General features: G+C 43.0%; 1 protein-coding gene across 1 annotated transcript in view; it reads right to left on the bottom strand.

Moving 5' to 3' along the window:
* Positions 1-1,539: 1,539 nt before the first annotated feature.
* Positions 1,540-22,710, bottom strand: part of LOC112221136 (monocarboxylate transporter 8) — a 37,045-nt gene continuing 15,874 nt past the window's right edge. The window contains exons 2-8 of the mRNA XM_024383265.2: positions 14,660-14,804; positions 12,513-12,750; positions 12,117-12,371; positions 8,557-8,700; positions 7,843-8,071; positions 5,529-5,795; positions 1,540-5,377 (exon numbers count right to left, since the gene is read on the bottom strand). Of these exons, the coding sequence (XP_024239033.1) occupies positions 5,545-5,795; positions 7,843-8,071; positions 8,557-8,700; positions 12,117-12,371; positions 12,513-12,750; positions 14,660-14,804 (1,262 nt within the window). The 3' untranslated portion in view covers positions 1,540-5,377; positions 5,529-5,544. The remainder of the gene's footprint in view (positions 5,378-5,528; positions 5,796-7,842; positions 8,072-8,556; positions 8,701-12,116; positions 12,372-12,512; positions 12,751-14,659; positions 14,805-22,710) is intronic.

Raw genomic sequence — 22,710 nt, 5'->3', positions numbered from 1 at the left:
GTATACGGGTGATACAGCCAGGGGGATGTAGTCTATGGGTGATACAGTCATGGTGATGTAGTCTACGGGTGATACAGCCAGGGGGATGTAGTCTACGGGTGATACAGTCAGGGTGATGTAGTCTACAGGTGATACAGTCAGGGTGATGTAGTCTACAGGTGATACAGTCAGGGTGATGTAGTCTACGGGTGATACAGTCAGGGGGATGTAGTCTACAGGTGATACAGTCAGGGTGATGTACAGTCTACAGGTGATACAGTCAGGGTGATGTACAGTCTACAGGTGATACAGTCAGGGTGATGTACAGTCTACAGGTGATACAGTCAGGGTGATGTAGTCTACAGGTGATACAGTCAGGGTGATGTACAGTCTACAGGTGATACAGTCAGGGTGATATAGTCTACGGGTGATACAGTCAGGGTGATGTACAGTCTACAGGTGATACAGCCAGGGTGATGTACAGTCTACAGGTGATACAGCCAGGATGATGTACAGTTGAAGTTGGAAGTTTACATACACTTAGGTTGGAGTCATTAAAACTCGTTTTTCAACCACTCCATAAATTTCTTGCTAACAAACTATTGTTTTGCCAAGTCGGTTAGAGATCAACGTACTTTGGTGTGAAAAGTGCAAATCAATCCCAGAACCACCTTGTGAAGATGCTTGAGGAAACAGGTACAAAAGTATCTATATCCACAGTAAAACAAGTCCTATATCGACATAACCTGAAAGGCCGCTCAGCAAGGAAGAAGCCACTGCTCCAAAACCGCCATAAAAAAGCCAGACTACGGTTTGCAACTGCATATGGGGACAAAGATCATACTTTTTGGAGAAATGTCCTCTGGTCTGATGAAACAAAAATAGAACTGTTTGGCCATAATGACCATCGTTATGTTTGGAGGATAAAGGGGGAGGTTTGCAAGCCGAAGAACACCATCCCAACGGTGAAGCACGGGGGTGGCAGCATCATGTTGTGGTGGTGCTTTCCTGCAGGAGGGACTGGTGCACTTCACAAAATAGATGGCATCATGAGGCAGGAAAACTATGTGGATATATTGAAGCAACATCTCAAGACGTCAGTCGGGAAGTTAAAGCTTGGTCGCAAATGGGTTTTCCAAATGGACAATGACCCCAAGCATACTTCCCAAGTTGTGGCAAAATGTCTTAAGGACAACAAAGTCAAGGTATTTGAGTGGCCATCACAAAGGCCTGACCTCAATCCCATAGAAAATGTGTGGGCAGAACTGAAAAAGCATGTGCGAGCAAGGAGGCCTACAAACCTGACTCAGTTACACCAGCTCTGTCAGGAGGAATGGGCCTTGTGGAAGGCTACCCAAAAAGTTTGACCCAAGTTAAACAATTTAAAAGGCAATGCTACCAAATACTAATTGAGTGCATGTAAACTTCTGTCCCACTGGGAATGTGATGAAAGAAATTAAAGCTGAAATAAATCATTCTCTCTACTATTATTCTGACATTTCACATTCTCAAAATAAATGGTGATCCTAACTGACCTAAGACAGGGAATTTTTACTAGGATTAAATGTCAGGAATTGTGAAAAACTGAGTTTAAATGTATTTGGCTAAGGTGTATGTAAACTTCCGACTTCAACTGTACAGGCTACGGGTGATGCAGCTAGGGTGATGCTCATTCTAATGGTGATACAGTCAGAGTGATGTACAGTCTACAGGTGATACAATCAGGGTGATGTACAGTCTATGGGTGATACAGTCAGGGTGACGTGCAGTCTACACGTGATACAGTCAGGGTGATGACCAGTCTACGAGCGATACAGTCAGGGTGGTGTACAGTCTATGGGTGATACAGCAAAAGCTATAGAAGAAGAGACTGTAGGTAGGGTAGATAAGTAGGGTCAGAAGTATAAAGACAAGGGATACGTCCAAAATGGCACCCTATTCCCTATATAGTGTATATATAAAAAATACCAAGGTCTATAGGGCCCTGGTCAAATGTAGTCCGCTATATAGGGAATAGGGTCCCATTTGGGACACAGGCATGGTGTACACCAGCCCAATGATGTAATAAAAAGAGGACTGCATCTGACGTTATCTGACAGCCCTGTCTCACACACACTGGGCTGGATTGGACAAAAAAATGACATCTTGACAAAGGAAAATGGGAGAAAACTCCCAAAAGATCACTAGGGTTCAGAATGCTATGGCTGCTATAGGGTGAGATACAATTAAAACATCAACAATATTAGGAAACATACAATTTAAAAATGTAGTTATTTAAGCTGTGTAAATATGTAGATTTATGATGAGATTCTACTCTCATAGTGTACATGTAAGCCTATGTGACCCGATCTGTGACCGTTCCTTGAACTGGTACTGGGCCTAGACATTTAGGGTGCAATCTGCGCTAGTGCCCACTCAGAAAACACTGTCCCCGCTGGGCCACCAAGGCTGCAGAGACAACAGGACTTTGAATAGCCAAACATTGGTTAAGCAAACAACACCATGAAGGCTGCATGTTTCACTATCAGTCATTAACCACTCCTGTCCAAATATGTTTCTATCTCAGTAGTTAAAAATCAAATATCTCAAAACACAAACAGAACAATGACACGTGCCAAACTAAACAAGAGAATGATCAAAAGTACATCTTGTAGTGTTTGCTTACAACGAGCAAACAGAACAGTTTACTCTGCATCTCTACAGTATAAGGATGCTTGGTGAGACAGGAGCATAGCCTGGTAGACCAGACTGAATGCTGCACTCACAATGGTTGCATCTGGTTTAACCAGGCTAGAGCCAGCAAGCTCTCTGACCAACTATAGGAGAACGATCAAAATTAATTATCAAAAAGTACATTTTGTATTACAGCTTGCTGATCAAACAAGGTTTCCTTTTTCCATCTATAGCCTAAGGATGATAATGCACGGTGAGCTAGAGGGCTCTCAGAACAGCTGTAGGAGATATAGGAGCAGCATGGAGGTGAGATCAACAGAAGAGAGAAGAGACGGAGGAACTTAATGAGGTAACAGTCAGAGTAGTCCACTCAGTCTGCAGCCTTAAAGGAGGCAAGGACCAAAATGATCATATCTATATTATATGGCAGGGACTGAACTGTCAGAGGGAACGACATTTAGAGCAGCAGGAAGGAAAAATAAAGACTTTCAAAAGTATGGATCACAGCCAGATGTGGGAGAGGGAAGGCAAATCTCAGAAATCTGAGTGCACACACACACAGTGAACGCACAGACAGACACACACACAGGTGGAGTGAAGCATTGTAGTTTGAGAATAGGGTTTTTGGCAGTATGTTCAGCTCCGTGGCGCTGAAGCTAACAGCTGTAGTAAAATAAAATAGCAACCTTTTCATTTCACTTGGAAGAATGATGTCATGATTTGAAGAATGCCAACATGTTTAACTAGATTACTGAGGTATTGACGTCCTCTCTCTGTTTCCCTCTCTGTCCTACATTAGGCCTAGAATATGTCCCAAATGGCATTCTACTCTCTTAATAGTGCAGTACTTTTGACCAGTGACCATAGAGCACTATATAGGGAAAAGGGTGCCATTTGGGACACGCCTATTCAACCATTCTGTCATGCGGAAAATGTAATCTCAAGGAGGTAAGTGGTCCGTTTAACATTTAAAAAACATAACATCAACTGCAATTTAATGAATTTCTCTACTAGAGTGAGAATCTCCATGAGGCAGTATCTGGTTATTACCGTGACGACGTATGAACCCAACAAACAGTATGCTGTCATCTGAAGATAAGAAGCAGCAAACTCATCAACAAAGATGTTTGATGTGGACCAGGCTGAAAAAAGGATATAGCCATTGAGTGCATGTATGTAATGGCAATCATTCTGTGGTCTGTGGCCCAATGCCCTAACTAACACACACACACAGCAAAAACGATGGCCTTTCAATTCAAAATTAAGCTCAATGCCCTTAATATAGATTTTGATTGTTTGCAAAAAATCTGGCAGACTAAAGGTTATTTTTCTTTCTAATAAACTGCCAGTGTCTTATTTCTCAACAACTGTATATCAGTGGATAATTCATTATCATTATTAGCACCGCTAGATTTCAGACCACGGACCATCGAGATCTATGGCTCAATTCTTGACTGACAATGGGGAGAATCCTAACTTTCATTTATTAAGTAAAACTTTCACTTATGTAGAATTTTCACATAGTCATACATTGACGTCAATGTGAGTCTCAAAGTGGAAGTCAGGATTCACCCCCATCTGAATAACAAGATCACAATGCCATTGTAAGAAACAGACGGTAAAAACGAATGAAAAACAGTAGAAACTTAAAACAATAAAAACTAATCTGCAGAGTAAATAAAAATTTGGCAAAACATCTCAGAGAGGTGTATTTAGTTTCAATTCAAATTTGATTGACTTAAAGTCTTAGAAATATAACTGTTAAAAAAATAGATTTAAGACTACAAAGTGTGAAGCTGGTAAATAATCTGTTGTGTCTGGTCTGGCGCTCTCCATCTGTAGCTCCATCTGTAGCTCCATCCTGGCACGGGTTACATATGGAAAAACTGCATAAGGACGTATGTGGTTGAGGTGACTGTTTTAGTGGCGTTCCCAAGGGAGAATCACCATGGAGACCTATCGTATAATACACAACTGAAACAGATATGTGTTCTTCCTTGATCTATCATAAACAAAATAAACTGAGACTTGTAAAATGTAACTGCAATAAGTCGTCATAATAACTGAAATCTTTCCTATGTCCTATATTATTCCCTAGACCTATCTAATGAAACACCTAGAGACAGAAGGAACATATGAAATAAAGTGTGAGATGCTTGTGGTCTAGACAGAGTAGAACAAAGTACTCCATTCAATTACTCTACTACTATTTATCTTTCTGAATAATCTGTCATTTAAAAACCTACTGAAGCATATTAAATAATTGACATACTCTGACTCCAGACGCTATAGGATTTAAAAAATGATTTCTTCCAGGTGCCCAGCTCTGAATGGTACACACCTATTGTATGCATTCCCATTTTAGATGAGCTTAAAGCCACAGGGAAAGAGAACACTGTTTCGGATTGTGTGACGCCCAGATCCTATGATAATGCCAATTGTCTCTTCGTTCAAGGTTGGTCAGCGATGTGTTCCTCCTTTTCTTCAGAGGGCAAAAAACCTTCTCCCCCTCTCTCCTTAGACCACAGGGATCCCTATAAGGAACTAATGGCATTCAGAGAGGAGGGGGCTTCCTATAGACAGGAGGAGGGTTCCTATAGAAACTGTGTCAGAGGTTGAGAGGTACATCAGCAGGTAGTCCGTGGTTAGGGGCCAGGGGTCAGGGACCGGGGGAAAGGAGGAGGTGTAGGGACGGTCAGATCTCAGGTGCTGGTGAATAGAATTCCTGAGAGAAGGAAGAAGGACAACATTAGAAGATGCCTGCAATTTCAATCTAGGATCTTTGTGTGTATGTGTCTGTGTGTGTGTGTGCATGCATGCCTACGTGCACACACACACACACACACACACACACACACACACCTCCCTTCTCATACCTTAGTGTAGTGCTACTCAAATGTGTGTCTCCACGTCGGTGTATCCAGGCAGCATTTCTCCGTTAGAGCAGCCCTTGGGGCCTCCTGCCGGGGGCAGCATGTGATCTGTGCTGGGGTCCTCCGGCCCCCCACCCTGGCCCTCAAGGGCTCTCTGCTGCCGTCGGTGTATCAGGGGCACAAAGAACAGCACCATGCCCCCCACGATGGGAGGGCCCCCTGCCAGGTAGAAGGCCACATTGTAATCACCACAGTAGTCATGCAGGAGTCCTGGGGAACAAGGGAGGGAGAGGTTTCAGATGTAGTGTATGGAACCACTACTCATTATTCAAGAGAGAATCACTGAGCGAATCAATTGTATTTCCTTGATTCCTTGTGTCCACTCTCAACACATCTTTCTCAAAATTCATTGGTGGAGAAGATCTGAGGGGAGGCGCTTTAGATCTTTAGCTCCAATGTGCCATGAGATTCACCCACTATCTTGGTGATTCAAGTTGTTTTACCTGTTTGTCTTTTCTTCTTCCAGGAACTAGCTCAGAACTAATAATTAGCAGTCATAAACATCTCTAAGAAGATAAGTCATAGTTTATTAGTCTCGAGGGCTGTCAGGTGGTACAGCATCAGCATCTCTAATAAGTGTGAGAGGTTGTTCAAGTCGGTTTAGTGGTTTGCCTGTTCTTCCAAGAAACAATATAGTGCAGTCCTAAATGCTGCTCTGTATCTGTGAAGAGTGAATGTGGACTAAGAAGTATCAGTCAGACACTTTATTATTATAGGGTAACCATAGAAACCACGAGTACCACTAGATTGGGGAACATTTTGTAAAAGAAAACCCTCAGTAAAGTGTATCTAATGTGTGTCCAGGGTGATGGGCAACACTGGCCAAAATACTCAGTAAGGAGCTAGCTAAGTGGCCCTGCCATAAACAAGAGCTGGAAACGAGGTAGATAACTCATCCAACATCTGGCACTAAGCAGAGAGAGAGATTCAGCCAGGCCTCACAGGACGTAATGTCAATACAGAACACTGAGGCTCTGAGAAGGAGGACGAGCCGGGAGACAGACCTGGGTTCAAATATTATTAAAAATCTTTCAAATACTTTATCCGTGCTTGATTGAGCTTGCTTGGCGTGATTTAACCAAAGGAATAGTTCACTAAAGTGCAGCATGCAAACTCCGCACATCTGTCACTCAGGGCAGACTCAAGCAAAGCTCAAAGTATTATTATTATTTTGAATCGAATACTATTCGAACCCAGGTCTGTAGGGAGGTGAGCAGACAGACTAATGTCCAGTCTGGGTGCTCCTGCTGTAGGCTGATGGGGCAGGATTCCTCCTCCTCACTGTGACCTCTGGAGTGTATTCAGCCAGAGGAAACTATTCTCAATGTTGCACATAGAAATATAATGTATGAAATGACTCCTATTCAACATGACTGATGATATTTGTTCTACGTAATACATTTCTATCAGAATCATTGCATCACTGAACAGCACCCTGGTGGTCTGAACAGGGATGTGGGGAGTGGCGGTGGAGCCTGAAGGGTGGCAGTGGAGAGTGGCAGAGTCCCAGAAAATGCAGCCATAGTGTCAACAACCCATCGCTAAACTATCCGCTATCCGAGACTACTACTCCAACTGTATCTTATTCCCTCTGTAACAAATCACCAGCCCTGGAACTGGAACTCTGCCACTTTCCTCAGTGTGCATCTCACATTTCACCCTATTCCCTACATAGGGCACTACTTTTGACCAGAGCTCTATGGGCCCTTGTGAAAAAGAGTGCACTAAATGTGGAATAGGGTTCCATTTGGGATGCATCCTCATTCTATTTACTCTGTAGACCAGCTCCATTCAGAGCCAAGACCAATGATGTACATAAACACAGTGAATATACGTATGTATATGGCTGAGACATGTCAGCTCAACGGCATGAGAAACACAAAATACATTATCCTAATCCTACCCTGTTTAGAAATCCCTATGGAATGTGGGTATCCTCAAAGGACTTATATGGAAACACTATGCTAGCTACAGAATTGACTTTTCTCGATTGGAAGGAATAGGTTCCTGTTGAAGAGAAAGCAACCATCTCTTTATCACCTTGGCTTCCACTCCTAAGTGTTCAGGTGATACTCAGCAGCGATTGCCTGTCAGATAGCAGTTAACCATCTCTTTATCACCTTGGCTTCCACTCCTAAGTTGAGGTGATGCTCAGTAGCGATTGCCTGTCAGATAGCAGTTAACCATCAGTTTATCACCTGCCATTTAAAATCTTTGAGGTCAGTGTTTAGTAACCTGAGGAACCGATAGTACTCACCAGCGATGGGGGGTCCTGCAGTCATGGGCAGGGCCATGAGTCCCAGTAGGTATCCTATAGCCTGGGAGGCCTGCATGGGGCCCACTAGCTCAAAGGCTATGGGAGCCATGATGGTGATGAAGCAGCCGTCACACAGCCCCAGGAACACACACACCACAATCAGCCCCTCGAACACAGTGCACTGGGGGATCATCATGGACATCAGCCCCAGCACCATGAACGACACCGACTAGGGGAGAGAAGAGCAGAGACAATATAATAAACACATAATAATGAATGCCATTTAGCAGACAATTTGATCCAAAGTAACTCACTGTCATTGTGTAACGTGTCAGAGAGTCTTAGGAGTCTTAGGTTAATGTTGTACAATACATCTCTCCTGACTAATACCTTGTCCCTTATACACTATTCCACTTCATACAGAAACTACAAAGTAACCAACCAAGATGGCAATATGGCAACCAATGGGTCAAATCCATATCAAAAACTTTCAACCAATTCTATTGGTTCCATTTTACCGGGTAAACTAAATGAAGCTCAACAAGTATTTGACCAATGGATTTGACCAGAAATAGTAATAGATTTGAAGTTTTTAATAGCCATCACCATTCATGGAAAAAACTAAGGGGATGTGGCTGATGTGCTAACCCATATTTAAAATCTGAATTTGTTCAAATTAAGCTGACAATGAGATGCTGAAGAGGGTTACCTCACCTGCATCCAGATCTTCTTGGCTCCGGGAATGAGGTCTCCTACTTTCCCGAAGAGGAGGCGCCCCACGCCAGATGAGGCTCCTATACACACCAACAAGATCCACTCTTTCTGGGTCTCCTTGAACTGCTCTTTCACAAAGTTCATCTGGTGGCAAAGAACAAGCGGAATACTTTCATGTCCATTTTTTTCAGATTTGTATTTGTATTTATTATGGATCCCCATTATCTGATGCCAAGGCAGCAGCTACTCTTCCTGGGGTCCAGCAAAATGAAGGCAGTTATACATTTAAAAAACATTACAATACATTCATAACAGATTTCACAACATATTAAGTGTGTGCCCTCAGGCCTCTACTCTATTACCACATATCTATAAGAGAACATACATGTGTACATGTCTGTATAGTGCGCATGTATCGTGTGTGTGTATGCATGTGTCTGTGTTGCTTCACAGTCCCCACTGTTCCATAAGGTGTATTTTTAGCTGTTTTTTTAAAATCTGATTCTACTTCCTGCATCAGTTACTTAATGTAGAATAGAGTTTCATGTAGTCATGGATCTATGTTGTACTGTGCCCCTCCCATAGTCTGTTCTGGACTTGTGGGGCATGGGTGTCTGAGCTGTGTGCCAGTAGTTCAAACGGACAGCTCAGTGCGTTCAACATGTCAATATCTCCCATAAATACAAGTAGTGATGAAGTCAATCTCTCCTCCACTTTGAGCCAGGAGAGATTGACATGCATAGTATTAATGTTAGATCTATGTGAACATTCAAGGGCCAGCCGTGCTGCCCTGTTCTGAGCCAATTGCAATTTTCCTAAGTCCCTCTTTGTGGAACCTGACCACAAGACTGAACAGTAGTCCAGGTGTGACAAAACTAGGGCCTGTAGGACCTGCCTTGTCGATAGTGCTGTTAAGGTAGAGCAGCGCTTTATTATCGACAGACCTCTCCCGATCTTAGCTACTGTTGTATCATTATGTTCTGATCATCAACTTGCTCAATTTCCACATTATTCATTACAAGATGAAGCTGAGGTTTAAGGTTTAGTGAATGATTTGTCCCAAACTTTATACTTTAAGATTTTTAAATATTTAGGACTAACTTATTCCTTGCCACCTATTCTGAAACTAACTGCAGCTCTTTGTTAAGTGTTGCTGTCATTTCAGTCACTGTGGTAGCTGAGTATATAGTGTTGAGTCATCCGCATACATAGACACACTGGCTTTACTCAAAGCCAGTGGCAGGTCGTTAGTAAAGATTGAAAAAAGTAAGGGGCCTAGACAGCTGCCTTGGGGAATTCCTGATTCTACCTGGATTTTGTTGGAGAGGCTTCCATTAAAGAACACCATCTGTGTTCTGTTAGACAAGTAACTCTTTATCCACAATATAAAAGGGTGTGTAAAGCCATAACACTTATGTTTTTATAGCAATAGACTATAATCGATGATGTCAAAAGCCACACTGAAGTCTAACAAAACAGCCCCCACAATCTTTTTACCATCAATTTCTCTCAGCCAATCATCAGTTTTTTGTGTAAGTGCTGTGCTTGTTGAATGTCCTTCCCAATACGCGTGCTGAAAGTCTGTTGACAATTTGTTTACTGTTAAAAAGTATTGTATCTGGTTAAACACATTTTTTTCAACAAAAGTTTACTAAGGGTTGGTAACTGATTGGTTGGCTATTTGAGCCAGTTAAAGGGGCTTTACTATTCTGAGGTAGGTGAATTACTTTTGCTTCCCTCCAGGCCAGAGGGCACACACTTTCTAGTAGGCTTAAATTCAAGATGACGGAAAGGTGTCTTGTTGCTTTCAAACCAAGCCCCCTGGAAACATACAAACACTGAGGGGTTGGAAGCAGCCAAACAAAACAGCAAAAAAACAAAACAACACTGAATTACGCCTCAAAGGCGTAGTCATTTCTTGCATGTGATCATGGATTCTTTCATGTGTGTTATTCCCATGTTGAAATCACCTTACATCGAGGACATTGATTTCAATCTTGGTGAAGGGATTTCAATGGAGAAACTGTCACACCCTTAACTGTTTGATCCGTAGTGTGCTTGTCTCCACCCCCCACCAGGTGTCTCCCATTTACCCCCATTATCCTGTGTACTTATACCTGCTTTTTCTGTTGGTCTGTTGCCAGCTCATCTTGTCTTGTCAAATCTTACCAGCATGCTTTCCCGTATCTCTTGTGCCTGTTTTCTAGTCCTCCCGTTTCTGACCATTCTGCCTGCCCTGACCCTGAGCCTGCCTGCCGTTCTGTCCCCGATTGATGCTGCCTTGGATTACTGACCTCTGCCTGCCCTGACCCTGAGCCTGCCTGCCGTTCTGTCCCCGATTGATGCTGCCTTGGATTACTGACCTCTGCCTGCCCTGGACCTTCCGTTTGTCTGCCCCCTGTTTTGTAATAAACATCTGAGATTCAAACGGTCTGCCTCCTGTGTCTGCATTTGGGTCTCATCCCGAGTCGTGTTAGAAACTGGAATTTGTTCTCCTTATAACATTCCAAACTTCCATAACCATTCTTTGGAATAACAAATGTTTTCATCCACGTCCTCCTCTCAGAAGACCTGTAAACAGTGAAGCAGGAAGGGGCGGAGCTATAGGTGAATAATTTCCCTTCTCTCCTCTCCACCCAACACCTGAATCTGATCCAAAACACAAAACCCTCTGAAGTCCTTTCCTGACCAGAAGTTTCTCTCCCCTATCAAGTTCATGTGAAATGTTTCCTCTGCTTTGATACTGCACTACATGGCACCAGAATAACATCAAGGGCCATAGGATACCCATGTTTAGGGCTGACCTAAAGCAAAGAGCTTCCTGAGTCAGTTTAGCAGCATGGGCGCTCACACAACAAAAGCCGGTGGCTTTGTTTACATCTGGGACTGGCTCTGGGGCCTGAGAAAACAGGACAGGCAGTGGGGAGGCTGCCTAAACATCTAAGATGTAGCGGAACGTCACACTAGACATCTACCGCCCCCCCTTCTCTTCTCTCCCCCCCTCTCTGTCCCTTTTTTCTACTCCTTCCCTCCCTCCTTTTTTCCTTCTGTCCTCCTTCCTCATCCCTCCAGGAGTTTTCATAAACATACAGCTGTGACAAGGTGTCTCCTTGATAGTCCTCACATCACCATGCAACAATGTCACAAGCTACTTATTTTAGATAAGTGGGTTTGTCTGACACAATATGACAACCTAACCCAACACACAATGTAACCTAACACACACAACAATATTACAGATTTCCTCTGAAGTTGACTTGAACTTTTGGTTGGAAAGTTTAGTTTTCCAACATACAGTAACATGCCATTCAAGGTGACACTAAAAGCAGTAAGGGCGACATTATTTCCCCTCGCAAAAACAGCAACATTCTAAATGGAAATGGAAAGGATACACATCATAAATTGTGCTGCAGATTATTATAATTCTATCATTATAATTTCACTCACAGCACAGGTGTCTCTGAAAACGGTGCCCTAAATACAACACAATGAGATGTGAACATGGTAAAGAACATGGTAAAATCTTCAAGAAATTATATTGATGGTCCCTGAGCCCTTACCAAGTGGATGTAGGGCACAAAGTAACCCAGCACGGCCGTAGCAACCCCGAACGCCCACACCCGGTAGGTGACGATGTGGAACACCTTCAGGTTAAAGGCCTTCCTGACCTGGATCAGCGCCCTGCTCCAGCGGCTGCCCCGGGCAGTGGCTCCTTGCTGAGGCGTTGACCCGACAGGGCCCCCTGGTCCTGGTGGTCCCATTGGAGCTCTCTGGGGCAGCAGGGGTCTGAAGGTCAGGGCCAGCAGGGCCTGGACCTGTTTTGTTGATGAGATTGAAAATGAACACTTGTTCAAAGTCGAATTTAACCTTTACTTCAACGAGTCACATCATTCAAAAAAAATCTGTAAGATGTAAACAAAAAGGCAGTGTCATGGATGATCACATCACAACAGTACCAGCATGAAGAGGCTGAGGATCTGGAAGGTACTTCTGAGGCCCAGCGGCTCCGCCACCTTGGTGAGCAGCACTGGGAGGCCCATGGAGAACAGGCTGCTGCCAGCCGTCACCACGCCGTTGGCCAGGCCAAGCCGCCGCCGGAAGTAGTGGCCCAGGATCACCAGGGAGGGCTGGAAGGCAAAGGACGAGCCACATCCAAACAGGATCCCATAAGTGAAATACCGCAGGCTGAGGGACCTGGGGGGGCAGGGGTAGAGGTACAGTTGAAGTCAGAAGTTTACATACACCTTAGCCAAATACATTTGAACTCAGGTTTTCACAATTCCTGACATTTATTCCTAGTAAAAATTCCCTGTCTTAGGTCAGTTAGGATCACCAATTAATTTTGAGAATGTGAAATGTCAGAATAATAGTAGAGAGAATGATTTATTTCAGCTTTAATTTCTTTCATCACATTCCCAGTGGGTCAGAAGTTTACATACACTCAATTAGTATTTGGTAGCATTGCCATGAAATTGTTTAACTTGGGTCAAATGTTTCAGGTAGCCTTCCACAAGCTTCCCACAATAAGTTGGGTGAATTTTGGCCCATCCTCCTGACAGAGCTGGTGTAACTGAGTCAGGTTTGTAGGCCTCCTTGCTCGCACACGCTTTTTCAGTTCTGCCCACAAATGTTTTATATGATTGAGGTCAGGGCTTTGTGACAGCCACTCCAATACCTTGACTTTGTTGTCCTTAAGCCATTTTGCCACAACTTTGGAAGAATGTCCATCATTGCCCATTGTCCATCCACCCAACACCTGACCAAGCTTTAACTTCCTGACTCAAATCTTGAAATGTTGCTTCAATATATCCACATAGTTTTCCTACCTCATGATGCCATCTATTTTGTGAAGTGCACCAGTCCCTCCTGCAGCAAAGCACCACCACAACATGATGCTGCCACCTCCGTGCTTCACCGTTGGGATGGTGTTCTTCGGCTTGCAAACCTCCCCCTTTATCCTCCAAACATAACGATGGTCATTATGGCCAAACAGTTCTATTTTTGTTTCATCAGACCAGAGGACATTTCTCCAAAAAGTATGATCTTTGTCCCCATATGCAGTTGCAAAGCGTAGTCTGGCTTTTTTACTGTGGATATATATTTTTGTACCTGTTTCCTCCAGCATCTTCACAAGGTCCTTTGCTGTTGTTCTGGGAATTATTTGCACTTTTCGCACCAAAGTATGATCATCTCTAAGAGGCAGAACTCGTTACCTTCCTGAGCGGTATGACGGCTGTGTGGTCCCATGGTGTTTATACTTGTGCACTATTGTTTGTACAGATGGACGTGGTACCTTCAGGCATTTGGAAATTGCTCCCAAGGATGAACCAGACTTGTGGAGCTCTACAATTTGTTTTCTGAGGTCTTGGCTGATTTCTTTTGATTTTCCCATGATGTCAAGCAAAGAGGCACTGCTGTTGAAGGTAGGCCTTGAAATCCATCCACAGGTACACCTCCAATTGACAAAAGTTCTAAAGCCATGACATTTTCTGGGATTGTCCAAGCTGTTTAAAGGCACAGGCAACTTAGTGTATGTAAACTTCTGACCCACTGGAATTGTGATACAGTGAATTATAAGTGATATAATCTGTCTGTAAACAATTGTTGGAAAAATGACTTGTGTCATACACAAAGTAGATGTCCTAACCAACTTGCCAAAACTATAGTTTAAGTGTATGTAAACTTCCGACTTGAACTGTAAGTAAACAATGCAAAACTAGTTTTAATTATAATGGGTGAAGAGGTAGCATTCTCAGTACTGTGCGATGTTCCACACTACCCACACTAGCATAACATAGCACCTAGAATATATATCAAATAAATCACTTCCTTATAAGCAGTAAGTTAGTGTCAATATGGAACAGAGCCTGTGACACCTTAGCATGAATGTGTAATTCTCAGGTCACTGAGGGCAGGAGGTGTAAATTATATGAGAGGCAAAAGGATTGGCAAAACATTCAAGGAGAGTTCTAAAAGATTGAAGGGTTCTAGAAGGGCTCTAGAGGAGATGGGTTATAATAATTATCGAAGGTGTGGAGTGTTCTAATGATTCTAGAAAGGTTGGAGGTTTCCAGAAGGGCTCTAGAACAGAAGGTTCTCTTACTTTGCGAAGGCAGTGCTGAGGAGTCCGATGAAGGCCACGGTGGCCCCGCCCACAGCTGTCTTCCTGCAGCCGAAGTGATCGGTGAACATGGAGACCACCGGGGAACAGAAGAAGATCATGCCCATCGCCAGGGCCCCCACCCAGGCTGGAGGGAGGTAGGAGAGGGGGAGGGAGGTAGAGACAGGTCGGGAAGAGGTAGGGGTGGAGGTAGGGTGGCAGGGAGGGAGGGAAGGAGGGAGGGAGATTGAAGGTTGTGTGAGATGGGACAGGTAAGAAAAAGAGGAGGGCAGGTGGAGAGGGGATGGGGACAGAGAAAATGGTTAATATAATCCACACATGAATACATGGTTATTTTCAATATTGACACGCTCAAAAGGTGCATTCGGAAAGTATTCAGACCCCTTGACTTTTTCCAATTATTTCTAAAGATTGGAAAGCTGCCGTGGTCATCACCCTCTTCAAAGGGGTGACACTCTATACCCAAACTGTTACAGACCTAAATCCATCCTGCCCTGCCTTTCTAAAGTCTTTGAAAGCCAAGTTAATAAACATTTCACTGACCATTTCGAATCCCAAAGTACCTTCTCCGCCGTACAATCCGGCTTCCGAGCCGGTCATCGGTGGACCTCACCCCCGCTCAAGGTACTAAAAGATATCATAACCCCCATCGATAAAAGACCGTGCAGCCGTCTTCATCGACCTGGCCAAGGCTTTCGACTCTGTCAATCCCCGCATTCTTATCGGCAGACTCAACAGCCTTGGTTTCTCAAATGACTGCCTCGCCTGGTTCACCAACTACTTCTCAGATAGAGTTCAGTGTGTCAAATCTGAGGGCCTCTTGTCCGGACCTCTGGCAGTCTCTATGGGGGTGCCACAGGGTTCAAATCCTCGGGCCGACTCTTTTCTCTGTATACATCAATGATGTCGCTCTTGTTGAGGGTTATTCCTTGATCCACCTCTACGCAGACGACACAATTCTGTATACATCTGGCCCTTCTTTGGACACTGTGTTAACTAACCTCCAAACAAGATTCAATGCCATACAACACTCCTTCCGTGGCCTCCAACTGCTCTTAAATGTGAGTAAAACTAAATGCATGCTCTTCAACCGATCGCTGCCCGCACCTGCCCGCCCGTCTAGCATCACTACTCTGGACGGTTCTGACTTAGGATATGTGGACAACTATAAATACCTAGGTGTCTGGTTAGAATGTAAACTCTCCTTCCAGACTCATATTAAGCATCTCCAATCCAAAATTAAATCTAGAATCGGCTTCCTATTTCGCAACAAAACCTCCTGCACTCACGCTGCCAAACATGCCCTCGTAAAACTGACTATCCAACCAATCCTAGACTTCGGCGATGTCATCTACAAAATAGCCTCAAACACTCTACTCAGCAAACTGGATGCAGTCTATCACAGTGCCATCCGTTTTGTCACCAAAGCCCCATATACTACCCACCACTGCGACCTGTATGTTCTCGTCGGCTGGCCCTCGTCGGCTGGCCCTCACTGGCTCCAGGTCATCTATAAGTCTATGCTAGGTAAAGCTCCGCCTTATCTCAGCTCACTGGTCACCATAATAACATCCACCCGTAGCATGTGCTCCAGCAGGTATATCTCACTGGTCATCCCCAAAGTGAACACTTCCTTTGGCCGCCTTTCCTTCCAGTTCTTTGCTGCCAATGACTGGAACGAATTGCAAAAATCACTGAAGCTGGAGACTTACATCTGCCTCGGTAACTTTAAGCATCAGCTATCTGAGCAGCTTACCGATCGCTGCAGCTGTACACAGTCCATCTGTAAATAGCCCATCCAACTACCTACCTCATCCCCCATATTGTTTTTATTTACTTTTTTGCACACCAGTATTTCTACTTGCACATCATCTGCACATCTATCACTCCAGTGTTAATTTGCTAAATTGTAAATACTTTGCTACTATGGCCTATTTATTGCCTTACCTCCTTACTCCATTTGCACACACTGTATATAGATTTTTCTATTGTGTTATTGACTGTATGTTCGTTTATTCCATGTGTAACTCTGTGTTGTGTTTTTTTGTCGCACTGCTTTGCTTTATCTTGGCCAGGTCGCAGTTGTAAAGGAGAACTTGTTTTCAGCTGGCCTTCCTGCCTAAATAAAGGTGAAATAAAAAAATGTATGGTGGTGGTAGCATCATGCTGTGGAGATGTTTTTCAGCAGCAGGGACTGGGAGACTAGTCAGGATCAAGCGAAAGATTAACAGAGCAAAGTACAGAGAGATCCTTGATGAAACCTGCTCCAGAGTGCTCAGGACCTCAGACTGGGGTGAAGGTTCAGCTTCCAACAGGACAACAACCCTAAGCACACAGCCAAGACAATGCAGGAGAAGGCTTCGGGACAAGTCTCTGAATGTCCTTGAGTGGCTGAGCCAGAATCTGATCGAACATCTCTGGAGAGACCTGAAAATAGCTGTGCAGCAATGCTCCCCATCCATCCTGACAGAGCTTGAGAGGATCTGCAGAGAACAATGGGAGAAACTCCCCAGCTTGTAGCGTCATACCCAAGAAGACTCAATGCTGTAATCCCTGCAATCCCTGCCAAGGTTCTTCAACAAAGTACTCAGTAAAGGGTCTGAATACAGTTTTTTTTATACATTTTCAAAAATGAATAAAAAATATTTTTTGCTTTGTGATTATGGGGTATTGTGTGTAGATTGATGAGGGGAAAACACATCTAATCTATTTTACAATAAGGCTGTAACATAACAAAATGTGGGAAAGGTCAAGGGGTCTGAATACTTTCTGAAGGTCTGTGATTCCTGGACAGTCTATCTAAAGTACAACATGTCTGTTACCTGTCTATGCCCTGTCCGCAACATATTTACAACCTGTGTACAACCTCAAACTTTCACAAGGAACCCGTTGACAACCTCCAGAAGCCCACGTGTGTCCTGCAGAAGAACACGTCAGCACGATCTAACCTGTTCATTTCGAAATGGTGCTCAAAACCACAGCAGTAAGTTTCACCTATTTATAGACATGCTGTAACTGATATCCTGTATAAAACATGCAGTAGGCTTCTCAATAAGGCTCATCTGCTTGTAGAAAAATGCTGTACCCTCATTATACAACCTATAGAATAACCATTGATCTATAATAATATCATGCTGTACCCTCATTATATAACCTATAGAATAACCATTGATCTATAATAATATAATGCTGTACCCTCATTATATAACCTATAGAATAACCATTGATCTATAATAATATCATGCTGTACCCTCATTATATAACCTATAGAATAACCATTGATCTATAATAATATCATGCTGTACCCTCATTATATAACCTATAGAATAACCATTGATCTATAATAATATCATGCTGTACCCTCATTATACAACCTATAGAATAACCATTGATCTATAATAATATCATGCTGTACATTTGTGCACAGTAGGGTTAACCTGCACTGCATAGAAACATGCAGAATCCTTAGTTGACCTGTATAAAACACGCAGTAGGCTTCTCAATATGACTTATCTGCATGTAGAAACATGCTGTACCCACCTTATGTAACCTGTTTAATAACCACTGATCTGGGATAATATAAAATAACATGCTGTACCCACCTTATGTAACCTGTTTAATAACCACTGATCTGGGATTATGAAATAACATGCTGTACCCACCTTATGTAACCTGTTTAATAACCACTGATCTGGGATAATAATAAAATAACATGCTGTACTACCAACACATCTATTGGTCTGGGGGTGTTTCCAAGGGTATGGAAGTCCGACATAATAACGGCCATCTTTAAATCGGGTGACCCTGCTGACGTGAATAACTACAGGCCCATTAGTATACTACCTGTGGCGTCGAAGGCTGTTGAAAAGTGTGTAGCAGAGCAACTCAGCAACAGCCCCTTCACATTACACTCCATGCAGTTTGGCTTCAGAGCGAAACCCTCCACAGAAACGGCCAACTGCTTTCTTCTGGAAAATGTGAAGTCCAAGATGGACAAAGGGGGCGTTGTTGGGGCTGTGTTTCTGGACCTAAGGAAGGCTTTTGATACTATTAACCATGAGATTCTCATCACAAAATTGTCCAAGTTCAACTTTTCCCCCGATGCCTTGAGATGGATGAAATCATACCTTGAAGGCAGAACTCAGTGTGTCAGAGAGAACAATGAGCTGTCGCCCACTCTTAGCTATGATGTGGGCGTGCCCCAAGGGTCAATACTGGGGCCCCTCCTGTTCAGCCTGTACATTCATGATCTGCCTTCTGTCTGTACTGGATCTGAAGTTCAAATGTATGCAGATGATACAGTGATATATGTGCATGCAAAGAGCAAACAACAAGCTGCACAAGAACTCACTACTGTAATGGTCCAGGTTACAAAGTGGCTTAGTGACTCGTGTTTGCATCTCAATGTGAGAAAAACTGTCTGCATGTTCTTCACAAAGAGGGCAACTGATGCTACTGAGCCAGATGTCTATGTGTCAGGGGAGAAGCTCCAGGTGGTATCTGATTTTAAGTACCTTGGCATCATACTTGATTCCAACCTCTCTTTTAAAAAGCAGGTGAAAAAGGTAATTCAAATAACCAAATTCAACCTAGCTAATTTCCGATTTGTACGAAATTGTTTGACTACAGAGGTAGCAAAACAGTACTTCAAATCTATGATACTCCCCCACTTAACATACTGCTTGACTAGTTGGGCCCAAGCTTGCTGTACAACATTAAAACCCATTCAGTCTGTCTACAAACAGGCTCTCAAAGTGCTTGATAGGAAGCCCAATAGCCATCATCACTGTTACATCCTCAGAAAGCATGAGCTCCTGAGTTGGGAAAATCTTGTGCAATACACCGACGAATGTCTTGTATTCAAGATCCTAAATGGCCTGGCTCCCCCTCCACTCAGTATTTTTGTCAAACAGAAAACCCAAACATATGGCAGCAGATCCACAAGGTCTGCCATGAGAGGTGACTGTGTAGTTCTCTTAAGGAAAAGCACCTTTAGTAAATCCGTTTTCTCTGTGAGAACTTCCCATGTCTGGAATACACTGCCATCAGACACACATAACTGCACCACATATCACACTTTCACAAAAAACATGAAGACATGGCTAAAGGTCAATCAGATTTGTGAACACGGTCCCTAGCTGTGTATTGCCACTTTCCATGTTGTCTGTAGCTTGTGAGGTGTGGAAACACTGTCGCTTTTATGGATTTTGTCTTGTTGCTTTTTGTGCCATGTTGCTCCGTCTGTATGCTACGTCTTGCTTGTCCTATGTTGCTCTGTCTGTATGCTACGTCTTGCTTGTCCTATGTTGCTCCGTCTGTATGCTACGTCTTGCTTGTCCTATGTTGCTCTGTCTGTATGCTACGTCTTGCTTGTCCTATGTTGCTCCGTCTGTATGCTACGTCTTGCTTGTCCTATGTTGCTCCGTCTGTATGCTACGTCTTGCTTGTCCTATGTTGCTCCGTCTGTATGCTACGTCTTGCTTGTCCTATGTTGCTCCGTCTGTATGCTACGTCTTGCTTGTCCTATGTTGCTCCGTCTGTATGCTGTATGTTGCTCCGTCTGTATGCTACGTCTTGCTTGTCCTATGTTGCTCCGTCTGTATGCTACGTCTTGCTTGTCCTATGTTGCTTCTGTATGCTACGTCTTGCTTGTCCTATGTTGTATGCTACGTCTTGCTTGTCCTATGTTGTATGCTACGTCTTGCTTGTCCTATGTTGTATGCTACGTCTTGCTTGTCCTATGTTGTATGCTACGTCTTGCTTGTCCTATGTTGCTCCGTCTGTATGCTACGTCTTGCTTGTCCTATGTTGCTCCGTCTGTATGCTACGTCTTGCTTGTCCTATGTTGCTCTGCGTGTGCTCATTGCTCATTGATTGTCTGTATTGTAATTGTTTTTAATAACCTGCCCAGGTACTGCGGTTGAAAATTAGCCGGCTGGCTAAAACCAGCACTTTTACTGAAACGTTGATTAATGTGCACTGTCCCTGTAAAAATAAATACAACTCTAACTTTGCCAGTATGGTTAACCTGACCTGAATAGAAACATGTTGTATCCCACCTTATGTAACCTGTACTGTATACCAACTAGAGCTGAGCCATATTGTGATACATTTCCTGAATTGATGCAATAACGATAAATAGAATGAAGTGCACCAGTTTTTAAAAATGTTCCTTTAAACAACTACTATTATATTGTTGTGGCCATCAATTGTCCTATTAAAAATCACCAGTGGTGTAAAGTACTTGTGTAAAATTACTTTAATAAGTATTTTTTGTGTATCTGTAGTTTACTTTACTATTTATATTTTGTACAAATTTTATATCACTACATTCCTTAAGAAAATAACATACTTCATTTGTAAATCATATCGGAATGTTGGAGTGTGCCCTTGGCTATCAGTAAATAAATAAACAAATAAATAAACAAACAAGAAAATGGTGCCGTCTGGTTGGCTTTATATACAGATTTTTTAATGATTTATACTTTCTTTTGATACCTAAGTATATTTGAGCAATTACATTTACTTTTGATATTTGAGTATATTTCAAATGAAATACCTTTTGACTTTTACTCAAGTAGTATTTTACTGGGTGACTTTTGCTTGAGTCATTTTTTATTAACGTATCTTTACTTTTACTCAAGTATGACATTGGTTACTTTTTCCACCACTGACAATTCCACATATTAGCAAACTTATTTCAATTGAAACTAGATATTTCTCTTGTATAGGCTACTTACAGTGCCTTGCGAAAGTATTTGGCCCCCTTGAACTTTGCGACCTTTTGCCACATTTCAGGCTTCAAACATAAAGATATAAAACTGTATTTTTTTGTGAAGAATCAACAACAAGTGGGACACAATCATGAAGTGGAACGACATTTATTGGATATTTCAAACTTTTTTAACAAATCAAAAACTGAAAAATTGGGCGTGCAAAATTATTCAGCCCCTTTACTTTCAGTGCAGCAAACTCTCTCCAGAAGTTCAGTGAGGATCTCTGAATGATCCAATGTTGACCTAAATGACTAATGATGATAAATACAATCCACCTGTGTGTAATCAAGTCTCCGTATAAATGCACCTGCACTGTGATAGTCTCAGAGGTCCGTTAAAAGCGCAGAGAGCATCATGAAGAACAAGGAACACACCAGGCAGGTCCGAGATACTGTTGTGAAGAAGTTTAAAGCCGGATTTGGATACAAAAAGATTTCCCAAGCTTTAAACATCCCAAGGAGCACTGTGCAAGCGATAATATTGAAATGGAAGGAGTATCAGACCACTGCAAATCTACCAAGACCTGGCCGTCCCTCTAAACTTTCAGCTCATACAAGGAGAAGACTGATCAGAGATGCAGCCAAGAGGCCCATGATCACTCTGGATGAACTGCAGAGATCTACAGCTGAGGTGGGAGACTCTGTCCATAGGACAACAATCAGTCGTATATTGCACAAATCTGGCCTTTATGGAAGAGTGGCAAGAAGAAAGCCATTTCTTAAAGATATCCATAAAAGGTGTCGTTTAAAGTTTGCCACAAGCCACCTGGGAGACACACCAAACATATGGAAGAAGGTGCTCTGGTCAGATGAAACCAAAATTGAACTTTTTGGCAACAATGCAAAACGTTATGTTTGGCGTAAAAGCAACACAGCTCATCACCCTGAACACACCATCCCCACTGTCAAACATGGTGGTGGCAGCATCATGGTTTGGGCCTGCTTTTCTTCAGCAGGGACAGGGAAGATGGTTAAAATTGATGGGAAGATGGATGGAGCCAAATACAGGACCATTCTGGAAGAAAACCTGATGGAGTCTGCAAAAGACCTGAGACTGGGACGGAGATTTGTCTTCCAACAAGACAATGATCCAAAACATAAAGCAAAATCTACAATGGAATGGTTCAAAAATAAACATATCCAGGTGTTAGAATGGCAAAGTCAAAGTCCAGACCTGAATCCAATCGAGAATCTGTGGAAAGAACTGAAAACTGCTGTTCACAAATGCTCTCCATCCAACCTCACAGAGCTTGAGATG

Source organism: Oncorhynchus tshawytscha, linkage group LG21 (genome assembly GCF_018296145.1).
Source record: "Oncorhynchus tshawytscha isolate Ot180627B linkage group LG21, Otsh_v2.0, whole genome shotgun sequence".
In the NCBI taxonomy this organism is placed as follows: Eukaryota; Metazoa; Chordata; class Actinopteri; order Salmoniformes; family Salmonidae; genus Oncorhynchus; species Oncorhynchus tshawytscha.
The sequence above is the reverse complement of the archived record's forward strand: the minus strand, read 5'-3'. Positions and strand labels throughout refer to the sequence as shown.